This window comes from Malaya genurostris, chromosome 1, assembly GCF_030247185.1.
Source record: "Malaya genurostris strain Urasoe2022 chromosome 1, Malgen_1.1, whole genome shotgun sequence".
Taxonomy (NCBI): domain Eukaryota; kingdom Metazoa; phylum Arthropoda; class Insecta; order Diptera; family Culicidae; genus Malaya; species Malaya genurostris.
This window is the reverse complement of record NC_080570.1, coordinates 56,613,624-56,633,163: the sequence shown is the minus strand read 5'-3', so window position 1 is coordinate 56,633,163 and position 19,540 is coordinate 56,613,624. Positions and strand designations below refer to the sequence as shown.

The window sequence follows — 19,540 nt, the reverse complement described above, 5'->3', positions numbered from 1 at the left end:
AAAAAATGACGCGAATTGGGTTTTGTGTTGAAATTCAGCTCGTATGCAATAAAATAAGTATTATAAGAAGTTCGTACACGCTTTTTCATACGGTGAATTACAATTCGGTACTAGTAAAGATACCGAAAATAAGGTAACGGTACTCCCCTTCATTAATCATCTCATATACGAAAATCATTAGTTAGAGTGAGATCTGTTGTTTCTGTTTGGCTTCAAGACTTAAGATAAAATTAGGAGCATTCGCTTTGAGTTTTTGCGTCGCTATAACAGCTGTATTGGTCAATTTTCGGACTACTTTTTCTGCAAAATTTGAAACATAACATGGTGACTCTACTAATGAGATGTCTATTGGTACAACCGCCCTACTTGAATGTTTTCTTGTTTTCAATCGTTCTTTAGATGGAGAATCTAAGCTAGCTACTAAACTCATGCATATACATTGGTTAGCATATGTGAGACACATACATATAATCTCATGTTAGTCAGTTATAAATACTTGTTTAGAATTACCGTACTTACCCATCGAATGACCCGCTAAAGAAAATTAGAGTGTAGAGTATACCCTGTAACCCCAGTTAAATTTGTTGGTCGTACATGATTGACATTCCTTCTCACACATTCGTCGCACATCACTACTACCGTGATTTACTGCTGGGGTGAAGCAGAAAACTATTAGAGTACACTTATCATAGATTGACCGTCGAAAAAAGCACATCGCTGAAAATGAAAGTTTCTGTAAAATTATTTTATTCATCTTTCTGACTACCGAAGAGTCCGCAACGAGTGAAGGAGTGCGATTTTTATAGAATTAACTATACCGGACACAACAATACTAATGGTTCATAGTTCTAGTGTAATACTAATAAAGATTGAATTGGGATATATTCAAATTGTCTAATATTCACAAATCCATCATGAATGAATCAGTCTATTTTACAAGCCAACAAAACGACCGTTTAGCCCACTGCGCTTAATCAATGAAAATATTCCTGGTTTCCATGTATCGGTTTTGCCTGGTATCAGACCCTGTCAGCTTGGAGCGAAGTCAATCTTCAGTTCAGCAACGCCATCGCACGGCATCACATTCAACATATCATGTCAATTGTATGGGTGCGCAACCCTGCTATTTTGGCGCGCACGAATTTGACATTTTTCTCCACTACTTCTATGTATAAGATTCGATGTGGACTCGTATGGGGGCGACATGCTCGCAAAAAAGGATGTTGCCAATGATTTGTTCGGGAAATGTGAGAGCTGGATATCTTGTTAATATGATGTCTTTGCTGGTATGCTTTGTGCGATGATTCGTTCAACTCAAGCGATTGAAATTTTGCGCGCATTTATGGAACTACACTTCATCTTAATTTTTGAATTATTTTATTTCCATTTTTGAATTATTTATGGTTGACTCACACTGTTAAAAATTTAATCATATTTCTGATAGCATGAAGCAATAACTATGTTAGTGCGACAATTATGCCTTCGGCTTTAGCGGTCTGTTAAATGAGAACGGCTGTTTTATACTACCCGACGTTTCGACCACGGGGTTATGGTCTTTGTCAAGGGAAATACCTTATCATTTATCGTCTGAAAATCGTATACCCAGACGAGAAACGATAAGATATTCCTCTTGAAAAATACCATAACCATTGGTCGAAACGTCGGGTAGTATGAAACAGCCATTCTTATTCAATAGGCCGTTAATGCCGAAGACATAATTATGGTTAAATACCTGTACGGTCGATTTATCATATTTTATATGTTAGTTCGCTTAGCACAACTCGAGATATACACGATTCTTCTGTAATTTCATCGTATGGTACTTATTGGTCTGATCCAGCTTATGTTGGTTATTAAACTTTTGTTTTGTTTCTGTGTGCAATTATTAAATTTTTAAATCCACAAACTATTTTCAGATTTTTGTAACAAATGATAACAAAATTGTTGACTAATTTCACCCGCTGGCAATACCAAATAAATATGTACTCAATACCAATGTTTTTTCATATTTTTCAGGTGAGGAATATGCCACAAAAACTGCCAAGATGACGACTCGTGAGTACTAAACATCAAAATTGATGATATTTTTTTTTTAATTTCTACATAAATAATTTTGCTTTACTTATCACAAAATGTACAAATCGTCCGTTAAATTGAAGAGATTCGTCGATAGCACCATTCGCAAGCAGGCATGCTCGAGGAATTTCACGTGGGTTAGTCATACCAGTCTTGATGGATGATTGACGATTTGCCATGCCATTAATACATCAAATAATTCGATTTGATAACATCATGGCGCAGGAGCATCATTATTCTTTTATTTTATTCTTGAACTAAAGCTATGGTAGAATAATCTTCCCTGAACACACGAAGAGGAGATGTTATTTGATAAATTCATGTCCTGATTGTTTGGCCAAAGTGCTAGAAGAAATAAATAAATTAGTGTAAATTCCACGTTCAACGCTCTAAAATACACCTTGATCTCACAGCTTGGTAGGCAGATCGAGTGCTCTTATTTCAAAGATAAACTCAAGATAACAATGTCCCATACGACCCATTGAAAAATGTTGAGTGAGTAATCGTGAACCAGTGGTCTCAGTAATAGTGTAATTCTATTGACCCTTCGTTAAGTTCTGGCAAAATGCCATGGAAACAATACATGTTACAAAGGAAGCAAACAAATGTATACATTCAGCATGAAATGATTTGTTGCTTCCATTGACTTTAATGCTTCGTGGGATAAGACTAAAATAAATTAAATAAATTCTAATCCGCAATTCTAGGTAATTTTCACTTTCTTATTTTCAGAAACATTGGATATGCGGCAAAATTGCTAAATATCGTACACACTATAACTTCATGTTTCTCCTAACATTGTCATCGTTACGACGCATGTAGCGATCAGACGCTTGTTGTTTTGCTTCAAATGATGATCAGACTGAAACTGAAAATGAACCGAGTTGGTCCTATTCAAATGATACATGAGAAATCGCAGACCAGTCCATCTTTCAGTTTACCTTTGCTAATTTGAAAGCAAAAAATACATCAATTCTGAAACTGCAGGCAAAGACATGTCGTTATATTTCTATCTGTTTCAAAATTTCTACGTTTAAGATTTGACTCGTGACTTTGCAATCAGCATTAACTGAAAGGAACGATTCCTTACCATACCAAGCGATGTGAAAAAAAGTTCCTCCCCGAAAAGCAACGATTTGCCCTTCAAAACCAAATTGAATTTGCCGAAGGGATATCATTCTGTTCGAATGGCATGTTATCGATTTCTCTCGTTGTTTTTTTTGCGTTGAATTGCTTGATAATGAACAGCCCCAACAAGTTATTCATTTGTGAATTGAATAAATCATTGCCTCAATAACGAATCCCCTGGAATGCGGTGCTAGGTTTTTGCAGTATGGAATTAATCGGTTGAATTTATTTCCCACTTACGCTAAACATGTATAGGAAACAGTTTTTGTCGCGCAGTTCAAAGTTCATGTTGATTTGATATTGGATGGTTTTATGATGACATGAACATATCTCATCAGTTGGTATTGAAGATTTTTCATTTTAAAATTATCTCCGTCTTTCGAACTCGACTCGATGAAGGTTGGTTTGAAGTATTTAAAATTATCGCTCTCCTCGATTGTTATAGTAAAAATATTTATAATTTATTAATCAAGTCATGAATTTTTAGAATTTTGGAAATGCTGCGGGAATGCGGAGAAAATAGTTGATGGATGCCTAATTTGTTTTGTTCGGAGAAATATATCAGTAACGAAAAAATCATTGCGACCAAAAATCGTTTTACTCAAAATATCATTGTTAGGACACTTAAGGAGTATATAGAAAAACTGTTAGCAGCATTGATTATTGAACAAAAAAGCGAAAAAATAACATATTTTGACATCAGTTTTCGATATATTGTAGAAAAATTACATTTTTATGCATTTCACTGATTATATTGAATAAAATCCTAGTTTCTGTGAAACGCTCGCACTTTGGACTTGACATTCTTCATTGAATTCTGTACAGTTACTTTTGTGACTTTCCTGGTGGCTGCTGTCCAGTTTTTTTGAACTCCTGCATGTTTTGGGACACTGTACCTTCCTTCCGAAAGTGCCGCTTGACAGTTGCCCAATACCTTTCAATTGGCCGAAGATCCGGGCAGTTCGGTGGGTTGATGTCATTTTTCACGAATTGTACATTATTTTTTGACAACCACTGTAGAACGGAGTTGGCATAGTGGGCTGAAGCCAAAGCCGGCCAGAAGAGAGGAGGAGCCTTGTGCTTTCTGTACAGTGGCAGCATTCTCTTCTTCAAACATTCTTCCTCGTACACCTTGGCGTTAATTGTGCCCTTCGTGAAGAAAATCGACGACCGCAAACCACAGGTACAAATTGCTTGCCAGACCAACACCTTCTGCCCAAACTTTTCCATCGCCACCGTGGTGTCAGCGTCGTCCAGGTCCTGGTACACCGATTTCGTATAATATTGCGGTCCGGGCAGTGCTCGAGAGTCTTCCTTGGCGTAGATTTCGTCGTCGATCAGGATGTATCCGTCTTTATTCTGTAGAATCCGGTTATACAGTTTTCGTGCTCTTGTTTTGGCCTGAACTTGCTGTACCAGGGACTTTTTCGGCACCTTCTGTTTCTTGTACGTTTTCAGGAAGTTCCGAACTTTGATCAGTTGAATCATCCCGATGCCGTTGTTGAACTGCTTGGCCAAATCCCGCGTCGACGCCGATGAGGTTTTCCTGATGTATTCAACCACTTTTAAGTCCCGGACGGGCTGGCTGGGAATAGTTTTCCTACCGTATTGGGGCAAATCCTTCATGGAAAGGGTCTTACCGAACTTCTCGATAATATTTTTGACACTGGTGTGATGCACTTTCACCCGTTTTGCAATTTCGTTGTACGTGACACCACTTTCCGAGCACCAAGTGTGCAGAATTTTCTTTCGCGTTTCCGGCTCAATTCGACTCATCATTGAAACGATAAACCGTACCGAAACCAATCAATTGCGCAGCTGTTATTGACATGTAAACAAACATGTCACCGCGAAACACGCTGCAAAAAATTAAGCCATTTCAGAGTAATCACTGTTTGAATGTTGCTAACTACTTATCGATACACTTCTTATCTCGATAAAGTGCATAACATGGCAGAAGTGGAAGATATTTTTTGCTTCGAAAACTAATATTGTTTAAGAATGGAGTATTACACTCGGTCCATTATCAATACTAAGTAAAGTATTTTAAAAAAATGGTACTCGATTTTAGAGCATTTTACCAAAGATACCATGTACCATATAAGCCTAAAAAATGATAGGACACGTTTCGTGAACCGATGAACTGTTCGTTAACATCTATTGACTGACCCCTCAGTCTCTAAGGTTCAGTGATCACTGATGGATACCATCATGGATGCACTATTTATTATTTTGAAATAAATTGCATAAGCATTAAAAGAAAGGAGCAAAACACGGTGCATCGTTTAGTAAAACCGATGTAGAGAATATCAGTAAATGAAGTCCTAGAACGTTGTCAGAGAGAAGAGCAAGAAGCTGGACAGAGTTGGAAACTGACGAAAAACTCACTCACCTTTTGAACATATTTCTAAAAAGATTTTCTTACTAAAAAATTCCTCCCGTGGTTGATGGACTTGACGGTATTGCAAACATCATCAGATACGATTAATTATTGTTACAATTTAATATAAATATGTGTTATAACTTTTAGTTTAATTATTGAGCTTATTGAGTGAGGCATGATTTGAACAAGATGTTGATTGCAATACGCTCCAACATCCGGGGTTGGAGAGGCCGGTAGGGCTTAACTGAGCTCTTTTTTATGTTTCATTTAATACTACCGGCCCTTATTACCAGTGTGAAGTGGAAATTAAGTGAAATGAACGTACCCCAGTCAGGTTTCACACGATAACGGAATAGTTGAATAGTGAATTAAGTTCATCTTTGACGTTTATTCTGTGAGGTTGTGTTGTGCTCGTGTGGGATCTGATGGATGAGGTGATATGTGAGTGAAGTGTAAGTGAAGTGGAATGCAAGAACGGTAATAAAGGCCACCGTTTCAGCTCAGGACCAACGATCGACCAATAGAAGAGATAGAAATAAGGTGACGGCACCTCCATTCATCTCAAATCCATTAGTCATTTCATATATGAAAACCATTAGTTAGAGCGAGATCTCTTGTGTTTGTTCGATAGATTGACTTCGAGAGTAAAATGAAATTAGAAGTATTTCGCGTCGCTATAACAGCAATATCGTACATATTCTGAACTACTTTTATGCGGTATTGCTTATCAGAGATGAAGCAAAGATTTTGTATTTGATTTCATCACAATTCATTTATTGAAAGTCGAGTAATCGGTAGAATAATATGCCTGAAATTGGTCACCAATTTGAATTATTTTGATCCAGTTGGGATGAATATTAATATATCATATTCGTCCTGAGCTTGGTGAATTTAATTCTAAAAGGAGAACTATTGTTATCAGGAATAGGAGTAAATTGATATCTTATTTTTTTTTTATTCAAGAATATAATGTTTAAGGCACACTGCTTAAGCTCTAAGATGCCAAGGGCTTTTACTAATTTAAAATTTACGACTAACTTAAAACTAGGGTTGTATCATTAAGTAATGTCATATTTGGGTCGCAGTGGTTGACTTTGGCAGATCCAGCCTTCATGTGGTGATCGGCCGGTGAATTGAATATTTCATGAGAGTCTTCTATATGGCGTTGGTGAATATTCATGTTGGCCGCATTCTTCGGTCCGTGTGGGTCCGCGAATTGATATCTTATGAACCGTTTATGAACTTTCAAACCTTTCCGATCCGGTGCGGTATCAGTAATGTTTACAAATTGCAATGACGGCGAAACTGATTAATCAGGTGTGAATACACTCTCAAATCGGGGAAGGTTTGAATGTACTTAGATTTCTCCAACTTGGACACAGATGTCACCTTCTAACTAAGAGTGTGAGATGTGTGTTTCTGGAAGAGAACGGTTCACGTGGACCATTTCATCCAATCACACCTAGTATTTCATCATGAAATACATGTAGTTCTTGTTTCCTGGATGCGTGCTCAACACTAGAAGGCCCAAAACTTAGTTTAGACCTAAACTACTCTAAAGCAGCCAAAATGATTGGAAGAGAGAAAGTCAATAATAAAAACTGTGACAGAATAAATAAAAGCTAGTGCAGTGTGCCTAAGTGCATATATCGTTAAATAAAGAATTAAAAAAGTTCACAGAATTTTAAGCAATCCTTCCATTGTTTACATATTGTGGCTTTCCTGGGCAATCTAGTGTTAAATGCGCATCCTTACGTTATATAATTTAACAAGCTTACTAACACCTGATTTTATTTTATTTTATTATATTTCATTTTATTTTATTTTATGTTCTTAACAAAACCGAGCCTGCTAAAACAAAGGATTATCATCGAAGATTTGAGACCAAGAAACAGACCCTAGACTGTTCTCAAGACGAAGCATAATAGGTATTTAATAAAGCTTTTGGTAAGTAAAATGCCTTAAGATTTTTAATATCACTTTTATTATTATTAATATTATTATTATTATTATTATTATTATTGTATTTATTATTATTATCAATCTTATTATTATTCCTTTATTCTTGATAATCTACTAGCTTGTAATATTAACAGGTGTCTCCGGTATAGTAGAAAGCAATGCAATGGGGCAAAAGGAAACGTATCGTAACATCGACAAAGATAGAAACAATTAGAATAGATTAGATTGGATAGTGTAAGTAGACCAAACATATCTACATTGATTAGGGAACTTCAAAGTAATAATCGTAAGTACCGCTTCAGACATAAAAGACTATATAGGAAAGCAGGGCCAAGACCGAAGCGGATACAGTGCGAAATTTTGCAAAGCTTCATCGACGACGACATTTAAGACACAGAAGCAGCTGGTAGGATGACAAAACACCAATACGATACAGACGCACGACTCAATGATTGACTGGTTACAGGGTGAAGCACACACTTCCTGCTCAAGTGACAAATTCTCTGGCGAACTTGCAATAGAAGATATTTGTATCTTTCGTTGCAAATTGATAGCCGTAAAGGAATCTGTCGCTTGGGTTACATGCTGGAGGATTTCCTTCTTCGTTACTAGTGTTCATTTGGGCACCATAGCCTAGTTCGTCTGGTATGGAAAGTGTGGATCGTTGTAACCACCCCCCTCGGCCAGAGCAGCCTATAAAGGAAAAAAAAAGATTTTCTTACTAAAAAATAGCTCTGATTACGTCCTAATAAATTTTTTACCCTCCGAAAAATTGTTGCTCATAACAACTGTCGAGATGAAAGATACAAATTAATCATCTTTTCCATTGGCAATCTAACGCAAAACTAATTCTACCCGACGCGCCATCTGAGTTTCGTTATTTGAACCATTCTTAGGATGACGATTAAATTATACACGGGCGGTCTTGAGGGGAACTCATATAATTTCAATTATATTGTAGAATTTTTCGGTTCTGTTACAAGAACTGTGCATTTGAAAATGTAAGAAAATTAATTTTCTTTTATTTCGTGTTATCATTTTTGATTTTATTAGATGATATGTAGACAAATATCGAGATCTGGAATTTGTTTCGGTTCGGTTGAGATTATTTTGAACGTTAGAGGAACAAATCAAAAGGCAGTAAAAAATAGTTCCCAGCCTAATTTCGCATATTTGATTCGGTTTGCGCATCTGTACGGTCCTTCAAGAGACATTTTATGATGTACGCGACGAATAAAATCATTTGAAAATGATCAACATGCTAAAATTGAAACTGAAAATTTTTATCATTTAAAATAGAATCTTTGGTGCTGCAAAAATAACAGAGTTGGAAATTGATTTTTCTCATACTTAAATTAACTTTTCGATTGAACAAATGACGTCGTAAATAAGTTATAAATGTTTTTCAAGTAGAATTTGGATTTCCCTTTATTTTGACAGATAAACTTGCAATCAGCATCCTCGCGCACGTACGCCTCTCTAGCTGTGAAACACAACGTTAGATCGCCCATATGAGTAACACTTTTTTGTGAATATGAGTAGAGTTTTGTTAATTTTTAGGTAACTTTTTCTAAGCGTAAATGTTGGTTGGTTTTAAATGAAATGTCAGATATTTTTATTGAAAATCGGTACTACTCTGTATAAAATATCTCTATTTCTCGAATAACATTAGATTAGATCCTAAGTGCAAATGAAGTCACTTGTTCTTTTGATTTTCAAGAGATTAATAACTAAATAACTAATAACTTTTAATCTGCACTGAAGAATTTATCGTAAAATATTTCGTAATAATTGAAGGAGAAAGTAAATAAAAAGAAACTGTCAATTGTACTTAGGACTAATACTAATAATCTAATGGCCATCGAGATTTATCTCTATTCACCGGTTCGCTGTCATGTTGATAGGACCAAAATCGGAACGTCAGGAAATTAGCTGATTGTAAAGTAAATAAAGCAATCAGTAATGCAATCGTATTTCGGTTCAACTTGTTTGTTACTCGACAGATTTATATTTTTGGTTCGATTCTCTCACAATAACTTGTCGGTTTACCTTCAATACAGGACGTTTTACTACATCAAATGGAAGTAATTTCCACAGTTTGAGTACCTTCGGCTTATCAAAACATCGCAGTGTTTGTGGCTCAAATCGCGGGGGCCCGACGTAAGTGGCATACTTTCAAATGGCGGATGCTAACATACCGGTGTTATATGACTGGTATTCACTAAGATGATGAATTTTTCTCCCTATGAAATAATGTTAAGAGAATTGCAATGAGATTTCAACACATCATAGTTTTACAACGAGAAATTAAAAAATATACATTCTTCATATATCGCAGCTTACGAGAAAAAAAGATTAAATTTAATATACGTAATTTTTATCCACAATCGGAATTCCGTTCAAAATTGTCTATGTTGAAATATATATTTCACTGCTTATCATCGAATATCGGCACATTTAAAGATCGGATTATGGTTTATTTTATTGATTACGAAATTGTATCTCGTCACTGCTTTCAAATCCTAAAATACAACACAGACGAAAATGAGAATTTGGTAAAATCTGCATTAAATTATTCCTTGGAATAACAATAAGTCGCATACAGTGTGAAGCCATCTCGAGCCAACCGAATCATCAAACCTACACTGATAAAAATCGACACACTGCGCATAAGTGTTTTTCAGTTAATTATCGATATAACACTTATACTTACAATTAATTAGTCAGACAAATACCAACAGATTTCAAACTTAATTTTTATGTGAAATACATTTTTATACTAATTGCAGAAATTGTTATTGAAATGTAATCAGTTAGATACTAAGTAACTACCAATTTGATTGAGATGATGTACTCGGTAAATCGGTTAAATCCAGGTATAAAAAAACGAAATAAATTAAAAATGATAGAGATGATTCAATCTATAAGATCAATATTTATTATATACATTTTATTTTCGTTAACCTCGAAGGATCCCTTATCGTACATGAACTGAATAATGTTGTTCGGCGATCCACATTTTCGATACCTGAAAGATAAGCCAACAAACACGTTTTATAAGTCATACAAAAGCCTATTTTAATCCACCTAGTGGTGTAATGATGCCTTTTTCATATTAATTATATTTTCAAAAACATCACTCAAGTTTCTCTCAAGATTCTGTTTTCAAACTCGAATAAAATAAAAAAAATGAAGAAACCGGAAGTCGAGTCATAATGAAATTGGATTCTTTTAAGACACTGAGAACTTCAATTTGAATCATGATTTGTGAAAATCGGTAGAACCGTTGCTGAGAAATCGAAGTGAGTTCCGTTTTTGTAGCTTTTCTTCCCTATTTACAGAGCGTTCGGAAGCGGAAACAGGGGAGTACTAGTCCCAAAGTAGATTTAAATATCCACTAACTAAAACGGTCTGCCAACTAGATGAATTTAGCAGTAAGTTTCATATAAATGTGCACCTTGTTTCGTCATCACTTTTCAAACAATACTCACGAAATTGAACAGTTTTCACCCATCGCACTGTAATACCGGAATCGGAAGTCGGATCTGGATCGAAAGCGAGCCGGACTGTCAACGTAAAAGGTAACAGCGGCACCCAATCAAGATGATAAGTGAAATCCCACGGCTGAAGTATGTCCTACTTAAGAGTCGTACTTAAGTTGTATACGACATTGTTAACCAAGTTAGGTTGCATCATTGTAGACGGATTTCAAGCAGTTTCCAGGGGTCAAGAGTTGCACCGGGCAACTAGAAAACTAGAACTTTACCCGGATCGAACTTCCGGTTCGGGAGTAACGAACAGTGGAGGTAGTGCCGATTTCGAGTAAAAAAATAAATTTGTTTCTTCAATGAAATTTTTTTTCATATTATATTTAAAAATGATCTTCATTTATAATGATAAAAATGATGATTTTTCATGATTTCATGAAAAGTCAATACAGTGAGGAAACTATCATATATAAAAAGAAATCTATACAAAAGAAGAGTTTATCCCTGACATGAATCGTTACCAATAAATTAAAACGATAAATTTGATATTTAACACCAACATGAATTTAGTCTTATAATTGAATTTAGTATAAAAACTTATGCTAAGGTTACACAGATAAAAATCAATTACCGGTACGATGATTTTTTAATCATGAAATCATGACCCATGCCTTCTCATGAAATTTCATAAGCAAATGATTGATATCATGAAAATTTCCATGAAAGATGTGTTATTGTGAATGATACCAATCATTTTGCTCATGAAATCATTACTTATTATTCATGATAGACATGAATCATGATTTCGTGATTTTTAATCATGGTACCGGCAATGGATTTTTACCCGTGTAAAGGCACGTATACCTGGAAATGCCGGTTCAATTTCTCATGCTCCAGAATACATGTTGAAAAAAATCAATGACAACTGGCCACTGGTTAGTTTCTTCAACTAAAATTTAAATCAGGGGTTACCAAAGTAATCGACATCCTTTTTGCGGGGGTCGACATAAACGAAAACTGACTATGGGGGTCGAAGAGGTCTAGAAATCGGCCCCCTATTTTTACCTTTTTTTATATATATATAAAATAGGTATAGAATTCGCTCAAACTTTCGAAAAATTTTCCGAGGCCCGGAGGGCCGAATGTCATATACCAATCGATTCAGCTCCGCGAACTGAGCAAATGTCTGTGTGTGTGTGTGTGTGTGTGTATGTGTGTGTGTCTGTATGTGTGTTGTCAACTAAGAGGTCGAGATCTCAGAGATGGCTGGACCGATTTTGATCAAACTAGTCGCAAATGAAAGGTCTCTCCGTCACCCAGAACGCTATTGAATGGTTTTGAGATCGGATGTTTATTTTTTGAGTTATACGAAGTTTTATGTCAAAATTTTCAGTTTTTTGACAGTATCTGTCACATTTGACCTTGAAAACAGATTATGTTTCCAGACTTAGATTTCGCTCGGTAATACCTATCCAACAAGCCATAGATTGTTAAAATCCGTCCATTTTTAACGGAGATATCGATATTTTTGTGTAAGCCTCATTCCAGTAGAAGGAATTTTGAGCGCTGTATGAAAAAGCAATGCTTGGGAGCAACATGCAAAACGATTTTTTATACTGTTACATATAATTGTTCCTAAGTACTAAAAAGACTGTGTACAGCATCCTTTTTTATGACAATTTGCCTCGGACCAATTTTAGCACGGTTCATTTTTGGCAACATAATCTTTCGAATATGCCATATGTAAACCAGATGATACCAGCATTATCGAGTTGGAAGTAATTCCATAATAATATTGATTTAAACTATTTACAGCAATAAATGCTGGAAGAACATGACTTCCATATACCATACGACTCAGTTCGTCGAGATCAGCAAATGCGTGTGTGACAAATAATTTCACTCAATTTTCTCGGAGATGGTTAAACCGTTTTCTACAAACTCAGATTCATATGAAAAGTAGTATACTCCCAAACAAGGTTCCTGAATTACGTTTGGATCCGACTTCTGATTGCGGAATCACAGGATGACATGTGAAAAGAAATTAAAATAATGAAATTAATTTTTCTCGTAGATGGCTGAACCGATCTAAGATTCAAATGAAATCTAAGAATCATCTTTGATTCAAATGAGAGGTCTTAAAATCCTATAAAACCTCTTACTTTTTAGTCAGATCCGACTTCTGGTTTAGAAAATGCAGGGTGATTAGTATAAAAATGGCCATTTCACATATATTAATCAGGTTTATCGGGTTTGCAGATTTGGATAGTCGATTACCAAATAAATTTATTTCAGTTTGAACGGTATTCGTTTTTGGATCCGGAATGTACCCCCAAATTTTAATTCGCACTACAATTTCTCAAAGATGTCTACACACTGCTCAGGTGAATTTAACTGATTTCGGCTACACCGATTTTAGAATTCCGGTTCCAGTATCGAATCGATTCTCAAAGCTCAATCATTTTCTCAAAAAAGACCAAATCGAACTTCAAAAACAAATATTACAGGACTTAAGGTCCCATACAAAATTGGTGAATTTTATCCGACTCTGGAATTACAGATGATGAGTTTATAAATTTCATGTAAATTGTTTAGCGTAATAATTTATGGCCATTCGAATCATTTTGGACTATGCTAATTCCTGAATACCGGCTCTGGAAGTACCATAAATAATGACGAAAAACTCTAAAGTGGAACTTACTTCGACATCTCATGGAATGTTCAATCGATTGTCACACGCTAAGATTGAAATTCGATATGTTTTGCAGTTTCGGTATTACAGGGTAATGAGTGATTAAAATCTCAATTTGCCGTTTAAAACGACGATAATTAAAATAATGTCATGAGAACTAAAACACCTAAGAATATCCATGCAAAAACACATGCGTATTGATAAAAAAAGGTATCATCTCACTGCTAGGTGGATTAATCACGTTTTTATATAAGTTGTTATTTGAAATATGTGCGCTACAAAAGTTAAGTTTATTTGACCATCCGCAGAAAGTGGTAAGTATTTTACATCAATATTAAAGAAAAGTAAGGAATTGAATTTTCAAAGGAATTTGTTGATGGGGGTCTGAGACCTAAGTTAATTTTAGTAAAGGGGTTCATGACCCAAAATTGTTTTTTTCAACCCCTGATTTAAATTAAAGGCCTAATAGTCCCGTAGGTTGCTATTGAATTTCATCTGGATCCGACTTCCGGTTTGGGAGTTACGGGGTAAAATGTGTAAAATGAATAGTTGATGACCAAATACATTAATTTTTGATACACCGGATCTTCTTTCCAGATTCCGGAAGTATCGAAAAAAAGTGATCGTGTACTCCAAACCGTAAATCACTCCAATTTCTCACATAACGGCTGAACCGGCTTTCATAATCTTATTAGATTTCAATGAAAAGTCTCTTGGTCCCATAGCCTGTTATTGAATATTATCCAGATCAAACTTTCGGCTCGGGAGTAACAGGGTAATGGGTAATGTGCAAAAATATGAAAAAGTGCACTCGAGTTTCTAGGACGCCGGTCAACCGATTTTGTCATGATTGGGACGTCTTTTCAAGATTTACCCTCTGAGAGAGTGTTAAATATTCTCATGTTTTATATAAACCACTTTTGAACTGAGGTCCGTAGTAGAGATTGTCGGGTCTCGGGTATTTTACCCGAAACCCGACCCGTACTCGCACCCGACGGGGTTTCGATCGGGTACGGGTAAAAGTTTTTATTTTCAATCGGGTACGGGAAAAAAATTTTACTGCTCACTCGGGTACGGGTCGGGTACGGGTAAATTTTTCTTTCTGGTCGATTACCCGACCATTTATACTTTACATAAATATGTTTACACGTTGACGAGAATTTTTTATTGCAAAACAGTCGTTCCGAAAAATAAACAATTTGATTCAAGGGGTTTTGACATTCGCGCCTAGGACCAGACCTGACAACTGGCATCTTTTTCCAGAAAAACATTTCTTTTCTTCATTAAAAAAAAACTATCACATCTTAGTTACGTGAAAAGTTATGTGAATATTTTCCATCCTATTTTTGCCTTTCTCTATAGAAAGGTATTCGAATTGCTGGAAAAACCGACTTTCGAACGGAGCCTCGGAGACCCATAGTGTTATATACCATTCGACTCAGTTCGACGAGATCGGAAAATGTCTGTGTGTATGTGTGTGTGTGTGAGTGTGTGTGTGTGTGTGTGTGTGTGTGTGTGTGTGTGTGTTTGTGTGTGTGTGCACTTTTCGAAGATATTTGAACGCGCTCAATTTTCTCAGAGATGGCTGAACCGATTTTGACAAGCTTAGGCTCGTTTGAAAGCTACTGTCGGACCATTGATCAAGTTCGAAGATCAAATGGCTGTGACTTTTGGTTCCGGAGATATGATTGTATAAGTGACGTAACCGACAAAAAGCGTTGTATTTGAAAGCTCTCAATTTTCTCAGAGATAGCTGAACCGATTTTTTTTAGATTAGCATCATTGTTCTCATACAAATAGGCAACGCAAATGTCAAGCACTAGTTTGGAAAAATGATTCTGACTGTGTGACATAAACACTGAAGCATGCTTTTGTGAACTACTCGAATCAATCTGAATCAATTGTTGTCAAAATTAGTGTCCAAAATTGTTTAATAAAAGTATGAAACATATTTTCATGAGACTGTTATGAAAGAAGAGAAGGACATTATCACACCACTAGTTGGATTAAGAAGGGTTTTTTTATAACATATTTAATAAGACACACTGCCATAGCTCTAAGATGTTGCGGTCAGACCCTACTTTTCACATAGGTTTTAATGGACTGTCTTTTTAAAGCTGTTTAATGCACAATGCAGTAAAAATTATTCGATTCATATATAAAATGTAGTGTAGTACTCATATCACATTCAGATACCAGAAAACTGTTATTTTAGATATTGGTTGGAGATTTTCTCAAATTTTCAAAACATGAACATTTATTTCAGAAAATCTGCATAGAAGTTCTTCTTATTCTTTTTTTATTGAAAAATTTTTTTTTCAGGCTTATTTGCGTACAAGCTTTACGTAGCCGATTGAGCCGATTTTTTAAATAATTTTTTTTAGTTGGATCTCGTTGTCACCCTTTTCTAGGGGGAGGGGAGCTTCGTCTCGTCATCCATTGCCGCATCGAAGGTATTGTTGTTGCTTTCCGTCTTCTTGTCCTTTGGTGTAGTTGTCTCCTTGTCCAGTTTATCACATGGCTTACCGTTGTGAACAGCTTTTTGGCAATATTGACATGTGGCCATCTGATTGTCATAGGTAACAATTGATTTGCACGGAATTCTTGTATCTTGACCGAAAATCACATAAGAAGGTATAGGCCTCCTCAAGCGCATGCGTAATAAACGTACGCCATTTAGAATACCGGGGAAAAAATTCTTCCACTTTTCTTTTTCGATAGAGAGAATCTCTCCGTATTGGGACATAGTTTGGCGAATATATGAATCGGTGACGCTTGAGAGAAGATCATGCACACGCACTTCTATAGCACTATCTTCCATATATACTGGAATGTTGTACTTGATATTTTCATCGGTTTTGTTTTATCGACTGACTTGGATGAGATGTGAAAGCGAACTGATCTTCTGCTTCTTCACATCTGGGTGGTGCCACCTCACTTGAAATGACACCGATTGATGGCACAGCAAGTTGGGCTATTTTGCCAGTTAATTCTCGTTTCTTTTCACTGGACTACAAGTGAAAATCTCGATGCGTGACAACGTGGAGTCGCGAAAGTACTGGTGAAAATCTTTTCTCGCGAAATACTCAAATTTTCACCGTGTTCACTCGTTGAAGGTTCCACCGGAGGTGGCAAAGAAGTTCAATGGCTGTAAAAACCACCAGCTACCGTTAACATTTGAACATTCGTGAGAAATTTTTTTGGATACAATTTTTTACTACAAAGCAAAACGAATTATGATTTTTAATTAAATTTATCGGTCAACTATGCCCGTTTTGTAAGCCTGACAAATCCACACCCACGATGGTGTGGATTTGTCAGGCTTACAAAACGGGCGATAAATTTAATTAAAAATCATAATTCGTTTTGCTTTGTAGTAAAAAAATGTAACCAAAAAAATTTCTCACGAATGTTCAAACTACTCACTGTTTACCATTTTCTAAATTGAATTTTCACACCGGGAATACACGTACATTGTTTGATGTTTGGACAATTCACGTAAACGAACTGATTATACTCTATTCATTTTAGGGGATGTTCGCATAACATTCATTTTCGTCGCGTATAATATTCAGTTTGACATTTGGAACATTTATTTGTGTGTCAAGATAATGAGCACGCTTACTTGTGGTTCTAGAGAATTGGATCAAAAGTCGAACTATTTCGTAAAAACCATACCTACCAAAAATTGAATACAACGGGTGTTACGACATTTTGAGTAAATATGCTTCTCGAAAAATTTTAATAGATATTACTCTCTTTTGTTGACATTTGTAAATAAGTATAAAGTACCCAAGACATTGGAAATCTATTCATTAATCTATTTTACTTATGTTTGATCGGGTACGGGTAAATTTTTTTGCTGCTCAATCGGGTACGGGTCGGGTTCGGGTATAAAAATCTCTATACCCGACCATCTCTAGTCCGTAGGGCCGAGTGTCATATACTATTCGACTAACAGTTCGGCTGAAAAGTTCGTATCGTTGAATAGAAACACACATTTTTTTGCCAAAATTCGTTTTTATTATTCAACATAATTGCCATCAGAGGCGATTATACAATACAGCGATTATAGCGATCTTCCAACTTTTCGATACCATTTTTGTAGTACGATTTGTCCTTTGCCTCAAAATAGGCCTCAGTTTCAGCGATTACCTCTTCATTGCTTCTAAATTTTTTACCAGCGAGCATTCTCTTGAGGTCTGAGAACAGGAAAAAGTCACTGGGGGCCAAATCTGGAGAATACGGTGGATGAGGGAGCAATTCGAAGGCCAATTCGTTCAATTTCAGCATGGTTTTTCGTTGTTGTTTTTGATCGATTGTGAGCTCACGCGGCACCCATTTTGCACAAAGCTTTCTCATATCCAAATATTCGTGAATAATATGTCCAACACGTTCCTTTGATATCTTTAGGGTGTCAGCTATCTCGATCAACTTCACTTTACGGTAATTGAAAACCATTTTGTGGATTTTTTTCACGTTTTCATCGGTAACAGCCTCTTTTGGACGTCCACTGCGTTCATCGTCTTCGGTGCTCATATGACCAGTACGAAATTTTGCAAACCACTTACGAATTGTTGCTTCGCCCGGTGCAGAGTCTGGATAACACTCATCAAGCCATTTTTTGGTATCGGCGGCACTTTTTTTCATCAAAAAGTAGTGTTTCATCAACACACGAAATTCCTTTTTTCCATTTTTTTTTCACAATAACAAAAGTAGCTTAACTCAAAATGCAATATCTCACAAACTAATAATCAGACAGCTGTCAATTTTATGCACGTATCTTTTGAAGGTTGGTACTAACTGAAAATGGTATGGATTTATTTCTAGTGGCGCCCTCTCATAGAAACGATACGAACTTTTCAGCCGATCTGTTAATACCGTTTTCATTTTTGAACCCACACGTGGTACGCGCCCTAAACAATAACTCATATAAAAAAGAAAAAATAAACAAACTCGCATGGATGTCGTGGTGCGACCCGAGAAAATTTTCAGAGTGAAACTACGCGATTAGAGTCCTATCTAGAGTGACCTCAGTTTGCTAAAACAAACATATCAAAAGTTGTTTGGGTGACTCTGGGTCAGCTCTCGGGCTGCTCTGATCAATAAACGAAAACGGTATAAGTTCGTCGAGTAGCGAAATGTCTGTGTGTGTGTGTGTGAGAGAGAGTGTTTATGTGGTTATATGACGTTTCTCGGAGATGGCTGAACCGATTTTCACAAGCTTAGATCCGAATGAAAGGTCTTCTGATCGCATACAAAAATTTTAAATTTTGTTTGGAGGGGACTTCCGGTTCCAAAATGTTCTACAAAATGAAAATATGTGTACTAATTTTTCTCAAAGATGGAGTAACCGATTTTTACAAACTTAAATTTAAATTAATGGTCTTATTATTATATACAATTGAAACTACTCCATTCGATTATCATTATCATTAAACGGCCAAAAAAACTGATCGACTATCATGGTTCCCGGTTTCCGATTCCGAAGGCACCCGAAACAGTGGTCATGTTTTCCCAAATGGATCTCACTCACTTTTCTCAGCGATGGTTTGACCGATTTTCACAAATTTAGATTCAAATAAAAGGTACTGTGATCCCATACGGAATTCCTGAATTTTATCATGGTCCGACTTCCTGATCCATAATTATAGCGTGAAGTGATAATAACATGATAATAACATTTAAAAAAATCCTTACATGGTTCGCTATAGGCGATTATAAGCCAATATATTTGGTTTCTTGTAGTTGTTGTACGGTTGGTGCTGGAGGTGGAATGTTCGTTACTCTAATTTATAATGGTTAGAGTGG

At 36.0% G+C, this 19,540-nt stretch overlaps 1 protein-coding gene across 8 annotated transcripts in view; it reads left to right on the top strand.

Annotated features, from left to right (window-relative positions):
• LOC131440137 (uncharacterized) overlaps positions 1–19,540 on the top strand; it is a 486,136-nt gene that overhangs the window by 182,819 nt on the left and 283,777 nt on the right. For 7 of the 8 annotated variants that reach the window (XM_058611189.1, XM_058611187.1, XM_058611185.1 and 4 more), the window contains one exon: positions 2,017–2,055. The exons of the other annotated variant lie outside the window; for it this stretch is intronic. In XM_058611189.1, the coding sequence (XP_058467172.1) occupies positions 2,017–2,055 (39 nt within the window). The remainder of the gene's footprint in view (positions 1–2,016; positions 2,056–19,540) is intronic. 8 annotated transcript variants of the gene reach the window in all.